The sequence below is a fragment of the Platichthys flesus genome, chromosome 18 (assembly GCF_949316205.1).
Source record: "Platichthys flesus chromosome 18, fPlaFle2.1, whole genome shotgun sequence".
Lineage (NCBI taxonomy): Eukaryota > Metazoa > Chordata > Actinopteri > Pleuronectiformes > Pleuronectidae > Platichthys > Platichthys flesus.
Genome location: NC_084962.1, coordinates 18,205,720 through 18,229,676, shown reverse-complemented (window position 1 = coordinate 18,229,676; position 23,957 = coordinate 18,205,720). Strand labels below are relative to the sequence as shown.

Below are 23,957 nucleotides of genomic sequence, written 5' to 3'. Positions count from 1 at the left end.
AGAGCTTCAGGCTGCTTGCAGAGGTTTGTAGACAACCCTGCTAGGATGCAGTGTTAATAGAGGATCATTCAGTTCAGTAACATAATATCTATAATGATCTAAACTGACCTTCAATAGCTTCTTAAAACTTTTGTAAATTAGATTCCTGTTTGTTATTTCATGTTCCTGTTATTTTCACTACACAAAGTGGTCGCTCATACATAGCAGCTTAAAGCAGGTTGTGATAGGCAATCCTGGTATTTTTTGTATATGTAACGTGTACATGGTTATAACAATATTAATACAGCCAAATTAGGTCCACATATTTCTCATTCTACTATTTGTTGTGATACTTGACTCATTGTATTTGCTGTGTTCTGTGCTACATACCTGTGTTTGCCATGGGCAGTCTTCACCTCCATAGTTATAGGCGATTTCTTCTCCTTCTTTGATGTCATCCAGGGCAAATAAACAAAGGTGGGGTTCTCCATTAACACCAATTTTTTTCATTTTGGAGTAAGGACGTCTGTGTTCATCATTAACTTGTCACCCAATTGAGCCATCTTCTCTGAAGGCATCAATACTTGAGAAATTGGAAAAATTGAAAAAGAAAAAATACAAATGTCACAATATATCACAATAAAACCAGAGCCCCACTTAGTATAACTTAAAATAGTATATGGAGTGTAGTTTAGGAATTCTTAAGTCCACTTGAAGGCAAACATGAATGCAGCACATCAGGGGTGGTAAAGTTTTCTCCTTCTCTGGGATTCTGCATCACTTATTATATCCTTAAAATGCAGATGCAGATTAAGATGCATTTATTAGTCCCAAACACATGCACAGACATTACATTACATGTCATTTAGCTGACGCTTTTATCTAAAGCGACTTACATTTTAAGAACACTCATCATTTTTTATGAGGGGCCATCTAGGGGTTCAGTATCTTGCCAAGGACACTTAGGCATGCAGATGGGATAGAGTAGGATTCGAACCGGCGACCTTCTTGTTGCAGAGCACCCGCTCTATCCCCTAGGCCACGCTCTCCCCGTGCAAAGGCGCACTCATGCAGGTAGGGAAATTTAATCTCTGCTTTTGACCCATCTGGTGCAGGATACACAGAGCAGTGAGCGACCATGTACGGCGCTCGGGGAGCAGATGTTGGGGGAGTAATGTGCCTTGCTCAGGGGCACTAGACAGGGTAGGGAAACTCTTGGATTTTTGGACAGATCAATCCAGGTTCATCTATTGTTGTTTCTCCGTGGAGTCGAACCAGAGACGAACCAGAGACCTTCTCTGCCCATAGTCCAAGTTTCTGCCGATAGACCACCGCCTCTAGACCTCCCCCCTATATATAACAAAGTCTCCTTTGCAAATTGTACCCTTTGCAAATATACCACATCCTGCAAACAATAAAAACATTTTCAATAAAACAGGAGGATCCATTAATTCTATTCCTTGACAATGAGTTTATGCTAATATATACTACAAAACAAACCAAAACTGACCACTGCAGCATTCTAGTCCCTATTAAATGTACTCTGGAGCTTTTTTTTTGATTTTAAATGATAATTATTTATTGATTATTTACAGCAGATACCACCTTACCTTTTGCTGCATAAATATACTGGACCTCTAATTTGCAGATGTGTATCATGTTGAATTGCTGATCCGTGGTGGCATTTCTGAAGGAAAAGATTAAAACAAATGTGTTTACTTTAAAATAATTGTTTGATTTGTTTGCTTAGTAAGATTTTGTGGTACTACAAATTGTTGTTGTTGCCTAAAACCTCATGAGGATTGTTTTTCTTGCAAAATTCAACTACAGAAACATTCTCCTTCACTCTCTGTCATGAGTAACGTTCCTGCCTACAGGATGATGCATACTCCTGTGCGTTGTTGCATAAACTATACACATCTACAAACATATATGCACCGTATATCTGTCTTGTGCATGTGTGAAAGCTAAACCGGGTCAAATCTAAAGCCAATTCTTTAGATTTTACCTGCAGGTCATGCCTGAAAACACCTTAAATGAGAGATGATTATGTCTGAATAATTATGAAGGAGTTTGGCTTTCACATATAAAGAACACAGCAGGAGAATTCAGACAGGAGGAGGCGCCTGGGTAGAACAAGCCAGAGGCATGACATGATGACAAATTCAGTATCAGAGAGCATAGTATTTTTTTTTTACAGCACATCAAAGATGATGGCAAAAGAATGTAATTGTATTTAGTTTTGCATTTACACCAATGTTAAAAGCATTTGAATATGTCCTCATTATCAACAAAGAGTCAACAGGGAGATTTTTCATGCTGAGATATTTTTATTATCCCAGTCTCACGTGTGAGCTGTTAAAAACACTATGAATTTGCCTACTCGCCGGCTCTGAATCCTCCGGATAATCTCCTACTGTATTTTCTCAATGGCTTATTCGGACAATCTGCAGAGTTTTTACTGGGGGGGTGACAGAAGAAACTCTGGATTATCCGGAGAGTTTGCGTTTTTACAAACTGCCCCTATCTGGATAGTCTCTTGGTATCATCCAGATTGCAGTGCATGTTTAAAAGCAACTTAAAGAGAGTAAAGTAAGAAGAAAAACAAAGCAGCAGCTATTTTCTGTTGTGATTTTATACGGGAAATAGATGATTCACTATTTTAACTTCATTTAAATTCAACAAATGTGGTGTTATTCCCACATAATAACTGGTAGTGTTGACACCTTTTCTCTTATCCACCAGGGCAACACAGAACAGAAGTGGGTTAAATGAAAACCATGAAAGAATTATCCATAGACTATTCAATATTATTAAGATTAAGATTAAGATGCATTTATTTGTCTCAAACACATGCACAGACATGCAAAGGCACACTCATGAAGGAAGGGAAATTTAATCTCTGCTTTTGACCCATCTGGTGCAGGACACACAGAGCAGTGAGCGACCATGTACGGCGCTCGGGGAGCAGATGTTGGGGGAGTAAGGTGCCTTGCTCAGGGGCACTAGACAGGGCAGGGAGACTCTTGGATTTTTGGACAGATCAATCCAGGTTCGTCTTTGGTTGTCTCTCTGTGGAGTCGAACCAGAGACGAACCAGAGACCTTCTCTGCCCACAGTCCAAGTTTCTGCCACTACACCACCGCCTTATGAATACAAATACACCTTTCAATTACATTGACCTCATCACACAAGAACTTCTCTCTCCCCTGCTTTAGCTGTACAAACACTTTAACTTTCTATCTGCAAAAAAAGTAATATTCACAGTAAAATTTCTCAGCTTTTACCTGTTTATTTGCCTGATGTTAATAACCTACTGCTCTACTTTTCTATTCTAGACATTTTATCATATTAGTGACTTGTCATTTGTGATTGTAGCTAATTTAACTTAACTGCAGGTTTTAGATTTAATCTTCCATCATTTAATTCCAGATTTATGCCTCTGACCATGTTTCTTTAATAACCTGCTCTGCCTCTTCCACATGAACCTGCCCATGTTAAATAAGAAAATAAGTTAAAAGGGCCGGTTCATAACCAGCTTCCAAATAGAGGTTATCCAGAGCAGCCAGGTTACACTTCCTCTGTTGTTTAAAATTTAAAGCCCCTCAGCGGAAGCTACAGTCAGACTTAAATTATTCTGTATAATGGTACTGTGTAAAATGAGAACAGCTGTAATTTGAATTGTCTGACTATGGTCAAAACCTGTGCTCTATAATGTTCTCTATTAATTAACTTAAACATACTAAATATAGCTTAACAGGGCTTATATTGATCTTAAGTTCATCATAACAAAATGAGACTCAAAACTCAGAAATGCTTAACTTGATTGTCTCCTTCAGTTTACATAAACTCCTACACATATGCATCATGCATGCAAGTAGTAATAGAAATGCAGTAAAACGTTTGAGGTCTTACACTTAGCCTTTGTAGCTAATCAGAGCTATTAATCATGCTAGCTAGGTACAAGTAATACATGCAATTTGAGGATTCAACACTGCTTATAATTATTTAAGATACAACTGTGCTTACCTTATGCTTTACTTTTGCTCCTCTGCACATGTTCTTATCTTCTTAGCTAGTTTCTCCAGCAAATAATCTTCTTTTACTGTTGATAGCTACCTCTTGATGCTGAAAATGTCCTCGCTGCTTGAATCATTCCTAATGGGGACAAGGAAGTGGGTGGCACCCAACCATATTTGGAAGATGTGTGTGTGTGAAGCAGTGGGTGCAGTACTAACTAGAAACAGTAGGGCCACCAATGAGCAATGCTCACACACTCACACTCACCAAAAAACATGTCGTATGGGCCAATGCTTAAAACTTCACGGGCACCTTCAGAGTAGCTCTAGTAGTCATTTAAAAGGGTTATCCTCATGGGGACCGGGATTTTGGTCCCCAAAGCGCAACCGGTCCCCATGACGTGACTGTGTAAACAGTCAACGGTCCCCATCGCGTGATGATTACCAGAACACACACACACACACACACACACACACACACACACACACACACACAAACACACACTTATACACTGGTAGTAGATACCAAAACTTTCAACATCACACCCACTCACACTCAGTTTGACACATGTACTGTAAATCAGGTAAGGGAACATGTTCACACACACACACACACACACACACATACTGGTTTCCATGGTTTGCGGGGCGTGCACTTTTTATCATAACCTGTGGGGACCACCCTTTCTAGAGGTTGTGGAAGTATGAAAAAAATCAGGGACACTAAGAAAAAATCAGTTAGTACATACACACCTTAAAATATCTAAATTCATGAAGTAGTGTTTTGACTGTGCAAAATGGGGACCTTAGAAAAAACGGGTAGGTATGGCTGATGGGGACCTCATTTACATATCATTTGCATGACTCACACAACTTGTTATAAGACTAATGGGGACCATACTTCAAAAAGCATTTTTATATACATTATTACTGATACCGTAAGTCCTTCCATTATTACATTTGTTAGAGCTGTTTGTTTAAAACTAATAAAGTCTAGCCAAAAAGAACAAAAGTTGTTGATAGAAAATGTAGAGATATAACATGATACCTGTAAATGGTGATAGGGATGCAAAGCATTACTTTGTACAGAAAATCTTGCTGTTCATGAACTCCGCCTTACAATGAAGCAGAATTTGATAGGACTATTAGTGTAATGTGGTTGAAGTGAATATAAACTTATCAAACAGTGAAGGGATATCTATATCCCTACAAAGAATAATTCTTATTCAGTCAAATTTGTAAGATATTTTTAATTTCAGACAACCACATAGCAACCGCTTACTGGTGGTAATCTTCCCATTATTTACTTAATTTCCTCTTGTTGGCTGTAATGCGGTTATATATGTAGAATTTCACATTCTGCCAGCTCCGGTCCTTAAGAGCTTCTGGATCAGCCCTTAAACACTTCTCACAGTCAAACTTTGCTGGAGCAATACAAGATGTGATGAATCGATTCATGTGCCTTTCCACTGCCTTCACGTCTGTCTCCTTCCAGGGTGTTTTCTTCTTTTGGGCAGTTGTACCTTTAAGTGGTCGGAAAAACACATTTGTAAATACAAGGACTCCAAAGTGTGTAAGAGTTATAATCCAAAGTTACAAGTTCTATAAAGTATAAACTAACTTCTACAGTATAAGAAAACTAAAATATACAATTACTCTGCCAAGAAAACACTGATATGTGCATTCTGACTGAAATTGTCAGTGGGAAAGAGGATTTTGATGCCATTTTCTTATAAGCTGAACATGCTGTGTTATATTAACAAATAAACTGTTCATTCTGATCAATGACATGGACTCACATTCACTGACATAAATTTCTCAAAATTGTCATGAAGAAAAAACTGTATTTATAAAATGTGGATCTGTTGGATAAATAAATACAATGTACTGATTCACTCATTAATCTAACTAACTATGGAATTGTGAGGACGTAGGACAGGTGTTTGGTATAGGGACTAGTTGTTGTTTGTATGTTTATACTATTAAAACTGTAACTGTTATGAGTCCTACTTTAAGCACCTAATATACTCTAGAATCAGCCAAACAACCCTTTATCTGATTATTGCAGGCATGAATATACAGATAAAACTACATTAAATGGGGGCAGCAACAGTTATGCGGCAAAGGTCTGAAATGACAAAGTATTGGTGGCAACATCTTAAGTTGGCAACACTGACAACAGTCTCTGATCTGGCCTTTTTTTTATGACTGCTATCTAACGATGTCCTTTATAGTCTGACTTGACCGGGGTTCTTCTACTGCTCTGGGGGCTTCAGGTGTAATGTTTTGACCATCCAAAATCATGTTGTCTGGTGTTGTATAATCGCAGACAGTGGGGCCCATTGAGCTATCAGGATCATTAAGAGGCAGAAAAGTGTTCTTAAAGTTTAGTTGAACTGAAGCATCACTGTCACTGTCACTTTCGGAGATGGTATCTGGTACGTGATCATCTGCACTCTCTGATGACGAATCAAATAGTTCAGAATCTTCCAGATCTGTGTCTTTCATCTAAAAAAGATTAATGAAAAGATTATAAATATGTAGAGCTGTAACAGGTAGATGAGAAATTATTCTTTCTGCTGTTTTGCAAGTTTTGTGTCATAATTTGATTATTTTAGCAGTTTATATTATAATAAGCAGAATATTTTGACTGTTCTGAAAAAAAAAAGACTATATCGAATTGCAGCAACTTGAAAAATTGAAGTGCAACTGAAAGTTATTGTAGGCCGTCTTAATTTTGGTACAAAAGTCTCAGTTTCATTTTTTGAAGTCTGTAATCTGAAAATGAAGGCACATATGCAAGAAATAATTTAGTAAAAGTGCATATAAGAATTTTTGAGATCAAAGTTGTGTCTGCTCTGCTAAACTAATTCTGAATTCACAATCTAGAAAAAACATGTTTCACACATTTTAGACAACATTAGAGTTCATCGTGGGGACCAGTTTTATCTAACTTTTCAAAAACAGTTACTACTTGCACACTGTCAGAACGTGTGTTGTGGGGACCACGTGAATACAAAATGTAGAGTGATAATTTATCAAGAAAAAAAATACTGTGAAGTTTGAAATCGACCATGAATATACCTCTACCACTAACCTTCAAGATGCCATACTTGAAATGTCATTGTATACCAATTTACATAACTTCTGACCAGTAAAGCTATTTCTCATTCACACAACTTAACACATGCTTTGTGGGGACATTTTACACACAACATTATAGTTCATTGTGGGGACCAGTTTTATCTAACTTTTCAAAAACAGTTACTACTTGCACACTGTCAGAAGGTGTGTTGTGGGGACCACGTGAATACAAAATGTAGTGTGATAATTTATCAAGAAAGAAAATACTTTGAAGTTTGAAATCGACCATGAATATACCTCTACCACTAACCTTCAAGATGCCATACTTGAAATGTCATTGTATAACCAATTTACATAACTTCTGACCTGTAAAGCTATTTCTCATTCACACAACTTAACACATGCTTTGTGGGGACATTTTACACACAACATTATAGTTCATTGTGGGGACCAGTTTTATCTAACTTTTCAAAAACAGTTACTACTTGCACACTGTCAGAAGGTGTGTTGTGGGGACCACGTGAATACAAAATGTAGTGTGATAATTTATCAAGAAAGAAAATACTTTGAAGTTTGAAATCGACCATGAATATACCTCTACCACTAACCTTCAAGATGCCATACTTGAAATGTCATTGTATAACCAATTTACATAACTTCTGACCTGTAAAGCTATTTCTCATTCACACAACTTAACACATGCTTTGTGGGGACATTTTACACACAACATTATAGTTCATTGTGGGGACCAGTTTTATCTAACTTTTCAAAAACAGTTACTACTTGCACACTGTCAGAAGGTGTGTTGTGGGGACCACGTGAATACAAAATGTAGTGTGATAATTTATCAAGAAAGAAAACACTGTGAAGTTTGAAATCGACCATGAATATACCTCTACCACTAACCTTCAAGATGCCATACTTGAAATGTCATTGTATAACCAATTTACATAACTTCTGACCAGTAAAGCTATTTCTCATTCACACAACTTAACACATGCTTTGTGGGGACATTTTACACACAACATTATAGTTCATTGTGGGGACCAGTTTTATCTAACTTTTCAAAAACAGTTTCTTCTTCTAACCAGCGAAGCTCTTTCTCATTCACACAACTTAACACATGCTTTGTGGGGACATTTTACACACAACATTATAGTTCATTGTGGGGACCAGTTGTATCTAACTTTTCAAAAACAGTTACTACTTCCACACTGTCAGAAGGTGTGTTGTGGGGACCACGTGAATACAAAATGTAGTGTGATAATTTATCAAGAAAGAAAATACTGTGAAGTTTGAAATCGACCATGAATATACCTCTACCACTAACCTTCAAGATGCCATACTTGAAATGTCATTGTATAACCAATTTACATAACTTCTGACCAGTAAAGCTATTTCTCATTCACACAACTTAACACATGCTTTGTGGGGACATTTTACACACAACATTATAGTTCATTGTGGGGACCAGTTTTATCTAACTTGTCAAAAACAGTTTCTTCTTCTAACCAGCGAAGCTCTTTCTTGTTCACACAACTTAACACATGCTTTGTGGGGACATTTTACACACAACATTAGAGTTCATCGTGGGGACCAGTTTTATCTAACTTTTCAAAAACAGTTACTACTTGCACACTGTCAGAACGTGTGTTGTGGGGACCACGTGAATACAAAATGTAGAGTGAGAATTTATCAAGAAAGAAAATACTGTGAAGTTTGAAATCGACCATGAATATACCTCTACCACTAACCTTCAAGATGCCATACTTGAAATGTCATTGTTTACCAATTTACATAACTTCTGACCATTAAAGCTATTTCTCATTCACACAACTTAACACATGCTTTGTGGGGACATTTTACACACAACATTATAGTTCATTGTGGGGACCAGTTTTATCTAACTTTTCAAAAACAGTTTCTTCTTCTAACCAGCGAAGCTCTTTCTCGCTCACACAACTTAACACATGCTTTGTGGGGACATTTTACACACAACATTAGAGTTCATCGTGGGGACCTGTTTTATCTAACTTTTCAAAAACAGTTACTACTTGCACACTGTCAGAAGGTGTGTTGTGGGGACCACGTGAATACAAAATGTAGAGTGATAATTTATCAAGAAAGAAAATACTGTGAAGTTTGAAATCGACCATGAATATACCTCTACCACTAACCTTCAAGATGCCATACTTGAAATGTCATTGTATACCAATTTACATAACTTCTGACCAGTAAAGCTATTTCTCATTCACACAACTTAACGCATGCTTTGTGGGGACATTTTACACACAACATTATAGTTCATTGTGGGGACCAGTTTTATCTAACTTTTCTGAAACAGTTTCTTCTTCTGACCAGCGAAGCTCTTTCTCGTTCACACAACTTAACACATGCTTTGTGGGGACATTTTACACACAACATTATAGTTCATTGTGGGGACCAGTTTTATCTAACTTTTCAAAAACAGTTACTACTTGCACACTGTCAGAAGGTGTGTTGTGGGGACCACGTGACTCCAAAATGTAGTGTGATAATTTATCAAGAAATAAAATACTGTGAAGTTTGAAATCGACCATGAATATACCTCTACCACTAACCATCAAGATGCCATACTTGAAATGTCATTGTATACCAATTTACATAACTTCTGACAATTAAAGCTATTTCTCATTCACACAACTTAACACATGCTTTGTGGGGACATTTTACACACAACATTATAGTTCATTGTGGGGACCAGTTTTATCTAACTTTTCAAAAACAGTTACTACTTGCACACTGTCAGAAGGTGTGTTGTGGGGACCACGTGAATACAAAATGTAGTGTGATAATTTATCAAGAAAGAAAATACTGTGAAGTTTGAAATCGACCATGAATATACCTCTACCACTAACCTTCAAGATGCCATACTTGAAATGTCATTGTATAACCAATTTACATAACTTCTGACCAGTAAAGCTATTTCTCATTCACACAACTTAACACATGCTTTGTGGGGACATTTTACACACAACATTATAGTTCATTGTGGGGACCAGTTTTATCTAACTTTTCAAAAACAGTTACTACTTGCACACTGTCAGAAGGTGTGTTGTGGGGACCACGTGAATACAAAATGTAGTGTGATAATTTATCAAGAAAGAAAATACTGTGAAGTTTGAAATCGACCATGAATATACCTCTACCACTAACCTTCAAGATGCCATACTTGAAATGTCATTGTATAACCAATTTACATAACTTCTGACCAGTAAAGCTATTTCTCATTCACACAACTTAACACATGCTTTGTGGGGACATTTTACACACAACATTATAGTTCATTGTGGGGACCAGTTTTATCTAACTTTTCAAAAACAGTTTCTTCTTCTAACCAGCGAAGCTCTTTCTCGTTCACACAACTTAACACATGCTTTGTGGGGACATTTTACACACAACATTAGAGTTCATCGTGGGGACCTGTTTTATCTAACTTTTCAAAAACAGTTACTACTTGCACACTGTCAGAAGGTGTGTTGTGGGGACCACGTGAATACAAAATGTAGAGTGATAATTTATCAAGAAAGAAAATACTGTGAAGTTTGAAATCGACCATGAATATACCTCTACCACTAACCTTCAAGATGCCATACTTGAAATGTCATTGTATACCAATTTACATAACTTCTGACCAGTAAAGCTATTTCTCATTCACACAACTTAACGCATGCTTTGTGGGGACATTTTACACACAACATTATAGTTCATTGTGGGGACCAGTTTTATCTAACTTTTCAAAAACAGTTACTACTTGCACACTGTCAGAAGGTGTGTTGTGGGGACCACGTGACTCCAAAATGTAGAGTGAGAATTTATCAAGAAAGAAAATACTGTGAAGTTTGAAATCGACCATGAATATACCTCTACCACTAACCTTCAAGATGCCATACTTGAAATGTCATTGTTTACCAATTTACATAACTTCTGTACGGTAAAGTTATTTCTCATTCACACAACTTAACACATGCTTTGTGGGGACATTTTGCACACTACATTATAGTTCATTGTGGGGACCAGTTTTATCAAATTTTTCTGAAACAGTTTCTTCTTCTGACCAGCGAAGCTCTTTCTCGTTCACACAACTTAACACATGCTTTGTGGGGACATATTACACAAAACATTGCATTTCCTTGTGTGTACAAGTTTTACCTAATTGTTCACACACAGTTTCTACACAAACTCGGAACAAAGAGTGATCATATAATGATAAAACAGTGATGGACATGAATTTACCTCTTCAGGTGTGATATTTGGCCCAAAGGCACAAGCCATCAGACTCTCTGAGTGGACAGGATCTGAATCATCCTCCTCCATGGTGTTAACAGTGATGCTGGTCGTCTGTAAACAAAAGTAAAACGTTCCCAATATTTACTTATATTATATTCTAATATTTCTATTCAGATAAAGTTTTGAGATTACATCCATGTCATAAGCAGGACTGGATACATTTGGCAAATGACCCTGATTCTTTAACATATAAAGTGATAGCATTTCAATGCTTTTTAATTATGCCCAAACCCATTACCCTAACCCTACCCCTTGTTTTCGAGGGTATTCTTGCCCCTTGAACCAGAGGTTGAAATCTTCCCCATCTAATTGGGACAGCCCTCCAAGAGCTGTTACATAACCAGTGGTCATCGCAAAAACCTGCAACGACATCAGTAGTCTTTGATGTAAACACAAGCGACAAAAGGTTTTGCTGGGTATGTCATTGTAAAAACATTATTGAGATCTCTAATGAACCAATGCTATTGTTTGCATTCACTAAAGTGACAAACCTATAATATCCTAATATCATCTATGCTAATGCAGGTGAATCAATGACTTTTCCATTCATCCAATGGAAGTTGAAAAGTTTGGACACTCTGCACTATTTCACATATAAATCATAATCAGAGCTTCAGGCTGCTTGCAGAGGTTTGTAGACAACCCTGCTAGGATGCAGTGTTAATAGAGGATCATTCAGTTCAGTAACATAATATCTATAATGATCTAAACTGACCTTCAATAGCTTCTTAAAACTTTTGTAAACTAGATTCCTGTTTGTTATTTCATGTTCCTGTTATTTTCACTACACTAAGTGGTCTCTCATACATAGCAGCTTAAAGCAGCTTGTGATAGGCAATCCTGGTATTTTTTGTATATGTAACGTGTACATGGTTATAACAATATTAATACAGCCAAATTAGGTCCACATATTTCTCATTCTACTATTTGTTGTGATACTTGACTCATTGTATTTGCTGTGTTCTGTGCTACATACCTGTGTTTGCCATGGGCAGTCTTCACCTCCATAGTTATAGGCGATTTCTTCTCCTTCTTTGATGTCATCCAGGGCAAATAAACAAAGGTGGGGTTCTCCATTAACACCAATTTAGCCATCTTCTCTGAAGGCATCAATACTTGAGAAATTGGAAAAATTGAAAAAGAAAAAATACAAATGTCACAATATATCACAATAAAACCAGAGCCCCACTTAGTATAACTTAAAATAGTATATGGAGTGTAGTTTAGGAATTCTTAAGTCCACTTGAAGGCAAACATGAATGCAGCACATCAGGGGTGGTAAAGTTTTCTCCTTCTCTGGGATTCTGCATCACTTATTATATCCTTAAAATGCAGATGCAGATTAAGATGCATTTATCAGTCCCAAACACATGCACAGACATGCAAAGGCACACTCATGCAGGTAGGGAAATTTAATCTCTGCTTTTGACCCATCTGGTGCAGGATACACAGAGCAGTGAGCGACCATGTACGGCGCTCGGGGAGCAGATGTTGGGGGAGTAAGGTGCCTTGCTCAGGGGCACTAGACAGGGTAGGGAAACTCTTGGATTTTTGGACAGATCAATCCAGGTTCATCTTTTGTTGTTTCTCCGTGGAGTCGAACCAGAGACGAACCAGAGACGAACCAGAGACCTTCTCTGCCCATAGTCCAAGTTTCTGCCGATAGACCACCGCCTCTAGACCTCCCCCCTATATATAACAAAGTCTCCTTTGCAAATTGTACCCTTTGCAAATATACCACATCCTGCAAACAATAAAAACATTTTCAATAAAACAGGAGGATCCATTAATTCTATTCCTTGACAATGAGTTTATGCTAATATATACTACAAAACAAACCAAAACTGACCACTGCAGCATTCTAGTCCCTATTAAATGTACTCTGGAGCTTTTCTTTTGATTTTAAATGATAATTATTTATTGATTATTTACAGCAGATACCACCTTACCTTTTGCTGCATAAATATACTGGACCTCTAATTTGCAGATGTGTATCATGTTGAATTGCTGATCCGTGGTGGCATTTCTGAAGGAAAAGATTAAAACAAATGAGTTTACTTTAAAATAATTGTTTGATTTGTTTGCTTAGTAAGATTTTGTGGTACTACAAATTGTTGTTGTTGCCTAAAACCTCATGAGGATTGTTTTTCTTGCAAAATTCAACTACAGAAACATTCTCCTTCACTCTCTGTCATGAGTAACGTTCCTGCCTACAGGATGATGCATACTCCTGTGCGTTGTTGCATAAACTATACACATCTACAAACATATATGCACCGTATATCTGTCTTGTGCATGTGTGAAAGCTAAACCGGGTCAAATCTAAAGCCAATTCTTTAGATTTTACCTGCAGGTCATGCCTGAAAACACCTTAAATGAGAGATGATTATGTCTGAATAATTATGAAGGAGTTTGGCTTTCACATATAAAGAACACAGCAGGAGAATTCAGACAGGAGGAGGCGCCTGGGTAGAGCAAGCCAGAGGCATGACATGATGACAAATTCAGTATCAGAGAGCATAGTATTTTTTTTTACAGCACATCAAAGATGATGGCAAAAGAATGTAATTGTATTTAGTTTTGCATTTACACCAATGTTACAAGCATTTGAATATGTCCTCATTATCAACAAAGAGTCAACAGGGAGATTTTTCATGCTGAGATATTTTTATTATCCCAGTCTCACGTGTGTGAGCTGTTAAAAACACTATGAATTTGCCTACTCGCCGGCTCTGAATCCTCCGGATAATTTCTACTGTATTTTCTCAATGGCTTATTCGGACAATCTGCAGAGTTTTTACTGGGGGGGTGACAGAAGAAACTCTGGATTATCCGGAGCGTTTGCGTTTTTACAAACTGCCCCTATCTGGATAGTCTCTTGGTATCATCCAGATTGCAGTGCATGTTTAAAAGCAACTTAAAGAGAGTAAAGTAAGAAGGAAAACAAAGCAGCAGCTATTTTCTGTTGTGATTTTATACGGGAAATAGATGATTCACTATTTTAACTTCATTTAAATTCAACAAATGTGGTGTTATTCCCACATAATAACTGGTAGTGTTGACACCTTTTCTCTTATCTACCAGGGCAACACAGAACAGAAGTGGGTTAAATGAAAACCATGAAAGAATTATCCATAGACTATTCAATATTATTAAGATTAAGATTAAGATGCATTTATTTGTCTCAAACACATGCACAGACATGCAAAGGCACACTCATGAAGGAAGGGAAATTTAATCTCTGCTTTTGACCCATCTGGTGCAGGACACACAGAGCAGTGAGCGACCATGTACGGCGCTCGGGGAGCAGATGTTGGGGGAGTAAGATGCCTTGCTCAGGGGCACTAGACAGGGCAGGGAGACTCTTGGATTTTTGGACAGATCAATCCAGGTTCGTCTTTGGTTGTCTCTCTGTGGAGTCGAACCAGAGACGAACCAGAGACCTTCTCTGCCCACAGTCCAAGTTTCTGCCACTAGACCACCGCCTTATGAATACAAATACACCTTTCAATTACATTGACCTCATCACACAATAACTTCTCTCTCCCCTGCTTTAGCTGTACAAACACTTTAACTTTCAATCTGCAAAAAAAGTAATATTCACAGTAAAATTTCTCAGCTTTTACCTGTTTATTTGCCTGACGTTAATAACCTACTGCTCTACTTTTCTATTCTAGACATTTTATCATATTAGAGACTTGTCATTTGTGATTGTAGCTAATTTAACTTAACTGCAGGTTTTAGATTTAATCTTGTATCATTTAATTCCAGATTTATGCCTCTGACCATGTTTCTTTAATAACCTGCTCTGCCTCTTCCACATGAACCTGCCCATGTTAAATAAGAAAATAAAAGGGCCGGTTCATAACCAGCTTCCAAATAGAGGTTATCCAGAGCAGCCAGGTTACACTTCCTCTGTTGTTTAAAATTTAAAGCCCCTCAGCGGAAGCTACAGTCAGACTTAAATTATTATGTATAATGGTACTGTGTAAAATGAGAACAGCTGTAATTTGAATTGTCTGACTATAGTCAAAACCTGTGCTCTATAATGTTCTCTATTAATTAACTTAAACATACTAAATATAGCATAACAGGGCTTATATTGATCTTAAGTTCATCATAACAAAATGAGACTCAAAACTCAGAAATGCTTAACTTGATTGTCTCCTTCAGTTTACATAAACTCCTACACATATGCATCATGCATGCAAGTAGTAATAGAAATGCAGTAAAACATTTGAGGTCTTACACTTAGCCTTTGTAGCTAATCAGAGCTATTAATCATGCTAGCTAGGTACAAGTAATACATGCAATTTGAGGATTCAACACTGCTTATAATTATTTAAGATACAACTGTGCTTACCTTATGCTTTACTTTTGCTCCTCTGCACATGTTCTTATCTTCTTAGCTAGTTTCTCCAGCAAATAATCTTCTTTTACTGTTGATAGCTACCTCTTGATGCTGAAAATGTCCTCGCTGCTTGAATCATTCCTAATGGGGACAAGGAAGTGGGTGGCACCCAACCATATTTGGAAGATGTGTGTGTGTGAAGCAGTGGGTGCAGTACTAACTAGAAACAGTAGGGCCACCAATGAGCAATGCTCACACACTCACACTCACCAAAAAACATGTCGTATGGGCCAATGCTTAAAACTTCACGGGCACCTTCAGAGTAGCTCTAGTAGTCATTTAAAAGGGTTATCCTCATGGGGACCGGGATTTTGGTCCCCAAAGCGCAACCGGTCCCCATGACGTGACTGTGTAAACAGTCAACGGTCCCCATCGCGTGATGATTACCAGAACACACACACACACACACACACACACACACACTCACAAATTACTCAAGTTTAACTTTGAGGTAGGACTTGTTGCCCACTCGTTGACCATCATCATCTATCTATCTATCCCTCCATCATCTATCTATCCTTCCATCCTTCCATTATCTCTACCACTTATCCTTTGAAGGGAGTCAACATCCACGCACGGTGGAACTTGTTTAACATCACTCTCACGCACACACTCGCTCGCGCGCGCACGGAGCAGGTGGAGGTAGCGCGAGTCAAGTGCACATTTCAGCAGGTGCCGCCCCGCGTGAGGCAGCGAGGACGAGATGAAAGACACCCCCCCTCCTCCTCCTCTCCCCTCTATCTCGCTCTCCTTCTACCCCCCCCCCGTGCTCGCCGAGGTAGATTTGTAGTGACAGCAGCGGGTGCACGCGCCAGTCATTCCCCATAAAAGGTTGCGGCTGATCAAAGCGCCGCAGCGGCAGGAGGAGGAGGGAAGGGGGGGGGGGGGGCTCCCGCTCGGCAGGCGCGTGTCTGCGTGCGCGTGTCTCCGGTGTCTCGCAGGGTTGAGTTTTTTTTTTTTTGAAGCAGAGCAATAATAAAATGAAATGGAAAAAAAAAGAGACGCCCTGATATTTACATTCGAGCTCCGCAGTAAAACATTGGTTTTTCTTCCCGCAGACGCGTGACAGCCCCCCACCCCCACACCACACCACGCAGCTGCTGGAAGCGGAGGAATTAAACCTCTAAACAGCTTTTAAACGGAAGAGTGTGACTGAAGCTCTGTTAACAAGCCCCCCCCCATACCTGTGCGCGGGTCCCCGGTGAGCGTGCACATGCAGGAGAAGGTGTGGAAATCTCCAGCATCCTCAATTACACACTTAACTACCTGAAGTTTGCCACAGTGAGATGTGAACACCGGGGAGACGGCAGCCTGAACTCTGGAGTCACCTGCCAGTCAAGTCCCTAATTTTAAATATTCATGTTGTTTTAAAAAACTCCAGGAAACAGCCAAACATCCCTTTACCTCCTCATTAACATCAGACGTGTTGTCAGAGGGAGGCGGCATCATTCACCACCAATTAACTGCACAGGCATCCGGAGCCAGACTGCTGCTGACACGTCTGGTGCAGGCCCGGGATGCAAATCCACTAAATCAAGTTAAAAAGGGGTTTTTTTTTTTTTTTTTGGTCATGCAAATGTGGAAAATGTGTCTCTAAACTCGTAGTTGTTGTTGTCGACAGCACAAAGATGTCTATACATTGATCTTTTCCCTTGCAATGGGTTTCGGTGTCTGCTGAATAAAACATGGCCCGTCAGCGGTGGCACTTGAAGTTGTTGTCCGGACATCAAGGAAGTTCGATCACAGAGTCGTGGAGACAAAAGCTTTAAAACCACAGAGAGAAGTTAGGTCCTGTCCACTGGTAATCTGATGAAATGCACATGTACAAATAAATAAATAAACTGTTTCTGCCAAATGTTTACATTTATAAAACTAGGCAAACTATTTTTCCATCAGTTTATCAGTATAACTAATAAACACACACCAGAAAGTGATGACAATGCTATTAAAAAATACATATTCAGCTTTTTTTCATGTTTTTGTGATATTACTTATAAAAGGTTCACAGGCTCTAATGTTCAGAAAACACATCCCTTTCCTCAAACTGCTGCAGCGCCTCTCTTCAGCCTCTGTCAGAAACACTTGAATAGAACACAACTGTAGCCAGAAGGTCAGAATGTGGAACATTTCAGTAGAAGGAAAGAAAAGCAAACAGAGAAACGCGTGTTGTTGTTGTTGTTATCATCACAAGATTTAATCTCCACAGTTTGTATGACAAAAAAAATAGAACAGCCTATATAAACATTATCACTGTCGCTCCTCTGAAACTTTGCTATGTTACATTCGACTCTGTGACGTGAAGTCCACAAAACCCAAGGCCAGACCCCTCAGCCGCCTCCTGCTATAACTTAACGTCCCTTAAGCAAAGTTTTTAATTTACACAAGCTTCATTACACACACGCACATACTGCATCGGACTCTGCTCAGATCAAGGCAATGTGGTGCTAGTATGTACACTGTATAGTCTGAATGTTAGTGTGTGTGTGTGTGTAGCCGTCAGGAGGGACGTGAAGATCGGTTGACAGGTGTCGCTTTAAGTGCTTTACTGGGGGTAGGCCTCAATCACCATGGCATGACCCTGGAAACACAAGCACACACAATGGTCAGAAGAACAACAATATAACATAAATGTAAATCCACAAACACTTTCAGGAGGTAGAAACAAACAAAAATTAATTTTTGTTTACCTGTCCTCCAGCAGCACAAGCTGCCACCAGTCCGTACTGTCCTCCCTCCTTCTGCAGCCGGTGGGCCACTGTGGTGACCAGCCTGCAGCCGGTGGCGCCGAACGGGTGACCCAGAGACAGAGAGCCCCCCCACAGGTTGAACTTCTCCATGGGCGGAGTCCCCACCTGCAGGAAACACACATCTGGTCAGGGCTGATATTTACACCGGGGAAAGTTATAACAAATTAAGATAAAAACTCGACTTTTGAAAATATTATTGTGTTTATGAGACTGAGCTAAAACTTTGAGTTTCTCATTGATGCTCTCCGATTTTATATCTAATGTCTGACTAAACTAAATCCCAGTTAATCTCAGATAATCCTAGTAAAAAAATTCACTTGAATGAGTATATTTATGTTTTTGTTGCATTGGGCTCTTATCTCGTATTTTTTAAAAGCCAACCGCGGACCAGCAGCCGTCTTTACCTTCGACTTCCTTCCCATGTACGTCTGGGCGAACCAGTCCGAGTCCATCGCCTTCAGATTTGCCATAATCTGACCCTGGAACACACATTGGAAAAACACATGCTGAGAATTACAACAGATAAAAGACTGAAAATGCATCTGATAGAGACAGACACAGAAATTGACAGATTCTAGTTAAATTATTAAAACAAATGCAGATCTAAAACTAAGAATATCTTGGAGCTTGAATGTGCGATCGACACACACATCGACAGACCTCTACACAAGCTCACAGTTGTTTTGTACTGTACTTACAGCAAAAGCCTCGTGGAACTCAAAGACATCGATGTCACTCATGGACAAGCCGGCGCGTTCCAGGACTTTAGGCGTACCGTACGCGGGCCTGAAAGAGTCGAAACCAAGAACAGAATGAAATGGATTTTTCCCTGCTGCTCGTGAGAGAAATAAAAAAAAACATCGGCTGAATTTGTTACCTGAGAATTAGTAAAAGTAAATAAAGTCTCACCCCAAAAGCAGCTGATCTTTGGGATCCTGAGACACGTAGACAAAGTCTCTGCAAAGATGAAAACACATCATGATTATCATGTCATCTGAAATCACATCAAACGAGGCTGTCACACCAAACAGAGGGCGCAGGTACCTGAGGTAGGCTTTAGGCTTGAACCCCATAGCCAAAGCTTTCTCTTCAGACATGATGAGCACAGCAGAGGCTCCGTCAGTCTGAGGACACAAACAAAACCGCCCGTTCAATTCCAGGCATCACAACACAGAGTTTAGATCCAGTCACAAAAGTTACTGTCTGAACTGGAAAGACTCACAAACCTCAGACAAATGTTAGCAGTATTTTGCAGCTTCAAGTGGGAGCTAAAGCTGCAACATGTGTGTGTGTGTGTGTGTGTGTGTGTTTACCAGGAAAGAAGAGTTGGCAGCGGTGACTGTGCCGTGAGGTTTAATGAAAGCAGGCTTCAGTTTGGCCAGCTGCTGCATGGAGGATGGACGGATGCCGTTGTCCTGAGAAACAATATCACGACCTGGAGGAGACACAAAAATAAAGGTAAAGGTAAACTAAGAAAGTAAGACTAGTTTTTAACTGTTTGCGTTCATCACAGTCTCATGTTTGGACTTTTTCCATTTAAGTCAAAATCCGAGAGTTGTGTCTGAGGTGCATCATGGGACAGGAAGTGGAGAAACTGACAAAATTAATTCATAGACAAAATACTAGGTCTGCAACTAAAGACTATTTTGGATTATTTAATATTTCAATAATTTTGGTCTTTAAAATACAGAAATTCTAAAGTGTACAAATGTTTTCCAAATGTAGAACTGTATAATGTAGAAAAAAGTGGTATTTTTGCTTGGAAAAATAAACTCGCACCTAAAATCTAAATCTATGAACAGAATGCACAAAAACAAGAACCACCAAATTTAAGCAACTAAAAAACCAATATCACAAATTACATTGAAGTCCACCACCATCCATATAGGGCTGAAATCCTTTATAACATATCTGTAAGCCTCTCTACAGTGTGATGTCATCAGGGGGAGGTGCTGTTTACCTGGCACTTTGAAGGAGATGACATCCTGCAGCAGACCATCGTCCTGGGCCTTCTTAGCCAACGTGTGTGACCTCAGTGCAAACTCATCCTGCTCCAGTCTGGTGACTCCAAACGCAGCCGCCAGACGATCGGCACTGTGGCCCATCGTTTCAGCCGTGGAGAACTCGGCTACAGCAGGAAGCTACGTGCACGTATAATGAAAGTTAACGGGTGGAAAGATGTCAACGATATTATAAAAAAGACTTTATTATTTAGCCAAGGTGGAGATATATACCTCTGGTGAGAGGTGAGCCAGTCGGATGCTGCCGATCAGACTGAGCCTCTGGCCCAGAGTTTTTGCTCTGCTGAGGGACAACATGGTCTTCCTCATCTTACGGCTGTGACGAATAGGAACATCAGACATGAACTCCACCCCGCCTGCTACCACAGAGTCACACTGGCCTGCAGCAATCATACCAACACCTGCAGAGACGGAGACACATTCATTTCATTGCTTCTAATTTCTCCTCACAGCAGCAGCAAAACAACATAGAGACAACGTCACCTTTCCCAAAGTGTACGAGAGAAGCCCGTTATTGAGATTTCATTCCCAGACAAACCTGAGGTCATGGCCACGTTGGAGGAGATGCACGCCATGGTGACAGTGTGAGCTGGGATCTTGTCGGAGAAGCCTGCACCGAGCGCCGCCTGAAGACACAATGAAACATGAAGGAGGTGAACAATGGAACTAAAGCTCTCTTTGGAATTCTACACAGAAACATGGAAAACTTTGTGTTTGGACAGTTTGGGAATGTAATTTAAAGGTTTAAACGCTGAAGGACAAAATGTTAGAGATTATGTGTTTGTGTGTGTGTGTGTGTATACATATATATATATATATATAGATACACACTATACCTCTCTTGCTACATTGCTGGTTTTGACCTCCTGGATCACAGTTCCATAGATGATATAGTCTACAGCGTCTTTGGATAGACCTGTCCTGGCCAGGAGACCCCTAGAGAAAACAAATGGAGACATTTTATCACAGCAGCACAAAACTATATAAAATCTTGAGTATAAATTATTTACAGGGCACAGGAAATAAACAAAACACACCCCTCCCCTCACAGCTCGGTCAAATTGTTGCTCCAATGGTCCCCTCTCTCTCCCCTTGTCTAAGATAGTTTCATACTTATAATCTATTTATAGTAATGCTGGTGGTGGATTTGATTGTGATATGTCACAGATGTGGACATGAGGACACACTTACTGCAGAGCTGCTCTGGCCAAGTCATGGGGCATGAGGTCAGCATATCTGTAATACACAAACAGATAGGTTTTAACCATTTATTCAGAATGCAACTTATGATGGCCACAGCCTCCAGCCAGTCAACTTCACCATGAGAAGGAAGCAGAGACGTACGTGGTACCGGACAACAGGAAGGGGGTTCGAACTCCCTCCACGAGGACAACGTTCTTCACACCAGGGCGAGCAAGTGTCTTCTTGCTTTTTGTCTGAACTGAAAGAAGGAGAAGGAATTATAGACTGACACTTATAAACAAACCACCAGTTAGATTCCACCTCAGAGAATAGTTTTGCACAGGTTCTGACCAGATCAATAGAAATAAACTTGGATGTTTAGCTCACATTTTAAACTGTATAATAACCAGAAGACCTTAATCTGGACTTTAATGGGAATGTAAATGACTTAATGGTGATGACTTACCTTGAGCCTGAAGCTGGGTCGACGTACTGAGGGAGCGAGCACCTATGACATGCAGGAAAACATTTTTATTATCGTCATGGAAAATGAATCGGCGAGACCTCTTTATGACTTTGTTTTTATTCATAAACTGCACAAATTGCTGTTTGTTTTTCTTGTAATAATATTTTTCCTATCGCTCTGACAAGTTCAACAATCTGGATGCAGGCAACTCACCAAAACCCACGGCCCAGGCCGGTCTGAGAGAGCAGCTGCGCATCGTGTTCAGCATCATGGCGGCCATTGTGTTCTACACAGACAGAAACTGAAGTTAGCACCGCAGCGTTCTCACAGAGAAACTCCATCGCTCTGCGTAACCTTTCAATGTTAACATTCTCTCTTTAGAATCACATTTAAATTAGACCAGCTTATGTTATTAATGCAGTATTTATGACACATTTATAGCAAAAAAGAGTAGGTGATGGTACAGAAATGTCTTTCTGTATAATGCAATAGTTAAAAAGTAGATCCTGTGCTACGCTATCATCTCTGTTAGAAAACCAGTCCCCTGCAGGAAACCATCACAGCACTGGGGCTGAGGAGAGGTATAACAGCTCATTCCTTCCTGCTCCAGTTAAACTTTACAACCAGCACAAGCAAACTTAATTCTTTATTTACCTGTGAAAAACACTTCACATCTCCCCACCCCCCCTTAGAGTGTCTAACGATAGGATTATCCCATCTTAAACTGATAGACTGTCCCAGGTGCTTCTGAATGAGGCTGATCTAGATTTCTGCAGGTGACCATATCATAAACTAATAAAGTGCCCACACGTCATCCATCAGATTCATTTTTCTTCATCTATGTGGCAGTAGGTGACTTAATAATGATCGTTTGTTATAATCAAGGGGTCAAGCGGGCGAACCAGATCCTCTCGGGGTCAAATCTGCCTCAGTCGGTGAAAGGTGAGCTGAGGTGACTGGACGTGATGTACAGTCAGAACCGAGACTTCCTGTCTGCCTGATCAGAAAGAACCACCACCCGAGGTGTAATGTCACGATATAATAATAGAACATGTGACCCTGATATGATATTTACTGTCTTTCCCTCTGTGACATAACGAGACGTCTCGTTCACGGTGACCGGCCCAGCCTCCCCGACACCCGGTGGTGACCCTTCACCTACATTCCTCCATGGAGGAGCACAATGACACGAAGCGTCTCTAACTGGGTCAAACACACGTCTTCACGCCCTCTAAGTATTCACTTCACTGGTAAAACCAAAAAACCCAGTTAGGACCCAGTACTGAACAATGTGAACACAGGAGAATGAAGGTAGAAGCCACACGTAAGGCTAGTTTAGCTAGCTGCTCGTTAGCTGCAGCTGTGACCCCGTTTCGCTGCGTTCGGGTTAAATTAACGTTTTTTACTTCGTATTTATAATTTTCTGCTTTTAAGAACAAATAGCGACTGTTTAGTTTGCAACGTACCGGAGCTCGTGTTTAGCCTTTAGCCGACGCTGCCTCCTGTCAGACGAAGAGCCACACTGCAGCACTACCGGACTACAACTCCCACAACGCCCCCGGCCAAGGACCCACGGGCGTTTAGCTGCCCAGATACTGCCTGAAGAGAAAACGGACCAAGATCAGAATCAGAATCAAGATATGTGCAGATATTATAATACACCTCAATTTATTTATCTGTTTTACTTGTTTTGATATGATTTGAATTGATTATATGATT

At 39.7% G+C, this 23,957-nt stretch overlaps 1 protein-coding gene and 3 long non-coding RNA genes across 5 annotated transcripts; all 4 read right to left on the bottom strand.

Annotated features, from left to right (window-relative positions):
- Positions 1 to 227: 227 nt before the first annotated feature.
- On the bottom strand, positions 228 to 4,484 carry LOC133973122 (uncharacterized). 2 transcript variants are annotated; one of them, XR_009924530.1, is made up of 3 exons: positions 4,009 to 4,484; positions 1,590 to 1,666; positions 228 to 562 (listed from the first exon to the last, which is right to left on the bottom strand). It is a non-coding gene; the product is annotated as an uncharacterized LOC133973122 (long non-coding RNA). The 2 variants fall into 2 exon arrangements; XR_009924531.1 differs by lacking the exon at positions 228 to 562 and adding an exon at positions 1,054 to 1,384.
- A 744-nt stretch (positions 4,485 to 5,228) lies between these two features.
- LOC133973936 (uncharacterized) lies at positions 5,229 to 12,492 on the bottom strand. The gene is made up of 3 exons (XR_009924623.1): positions 12,388 to 12,492; positions 11,358 to 11,462; positions 5,229 to 5,521 (listed from the first exon to the last, which is right to left on the bottom strand). It is a non-coding gene; the product is annotated as an uncharacterized LOC133973936 (long non-coding RNA).
- Positions 12,493 to 12,501: 9 nt separating this feature from the next.
- LOC133973935 (uncharacterized) lies at positions 12,502 to 16,231 on the bottom strand. The gene is made up of 3 exons (XR_009924622.1): positions 15,775 to 16,231; positions 13,361 to 13,437; positions 12,502 to 12,526 (listed from the first exon to the last, which is right to left on the bottom strand). It is a non-coding gene; the product is annotated as an uncharacterized LOC133973935 (long non-coding RNA).
- Positions 16,232 to 17,986: 1,755 nt separating this feature from the next.
- Positions 17,987 to 23,817, bottom strand: hadhb (hydroxyacyl-CoA dehydrogenase trifunctional multienzyme complex subunit beta). Its single transcript, XM_062411398.1, has 16 exons — positions 23,705 to 23,817; positions 22,452 to 22,524; positions 22,239 to 22,280; positions 21,935 to 22,031; positions 21,782 to 21,826; positions 21,427 to 21,526; positions 21,129 to 21,216; positions 20,804 to 20,991; positions 20,530 to 20,710; positions 19,883 to 20,004; positions 19,614 to 19,693; positions 19,479 to 19,526; positions 19,268 to 19,355; positions 18,974 to 19,048; positions 18,510 to 18,674; positions 17,987 to 18,400 (listed from the first exon to the last, which is right to left on the bottom strand). The coding sequence occupies exons 2-16, from the start codon at positions 22,516 to 22,518 to the stop codon at positions 18,365 to 18,367; spliced, it is 1,422 nt and encodes a 473-aa protein (XP_062267382.1). The 5' UTR covers positions 22,519 to 22,524; positions 23,705 to 23,817; the 3' UTR covers positions 17,987 to 18,364.
- Positions 23,818 to 23,957: the final 140 nt, after the last annotated feature.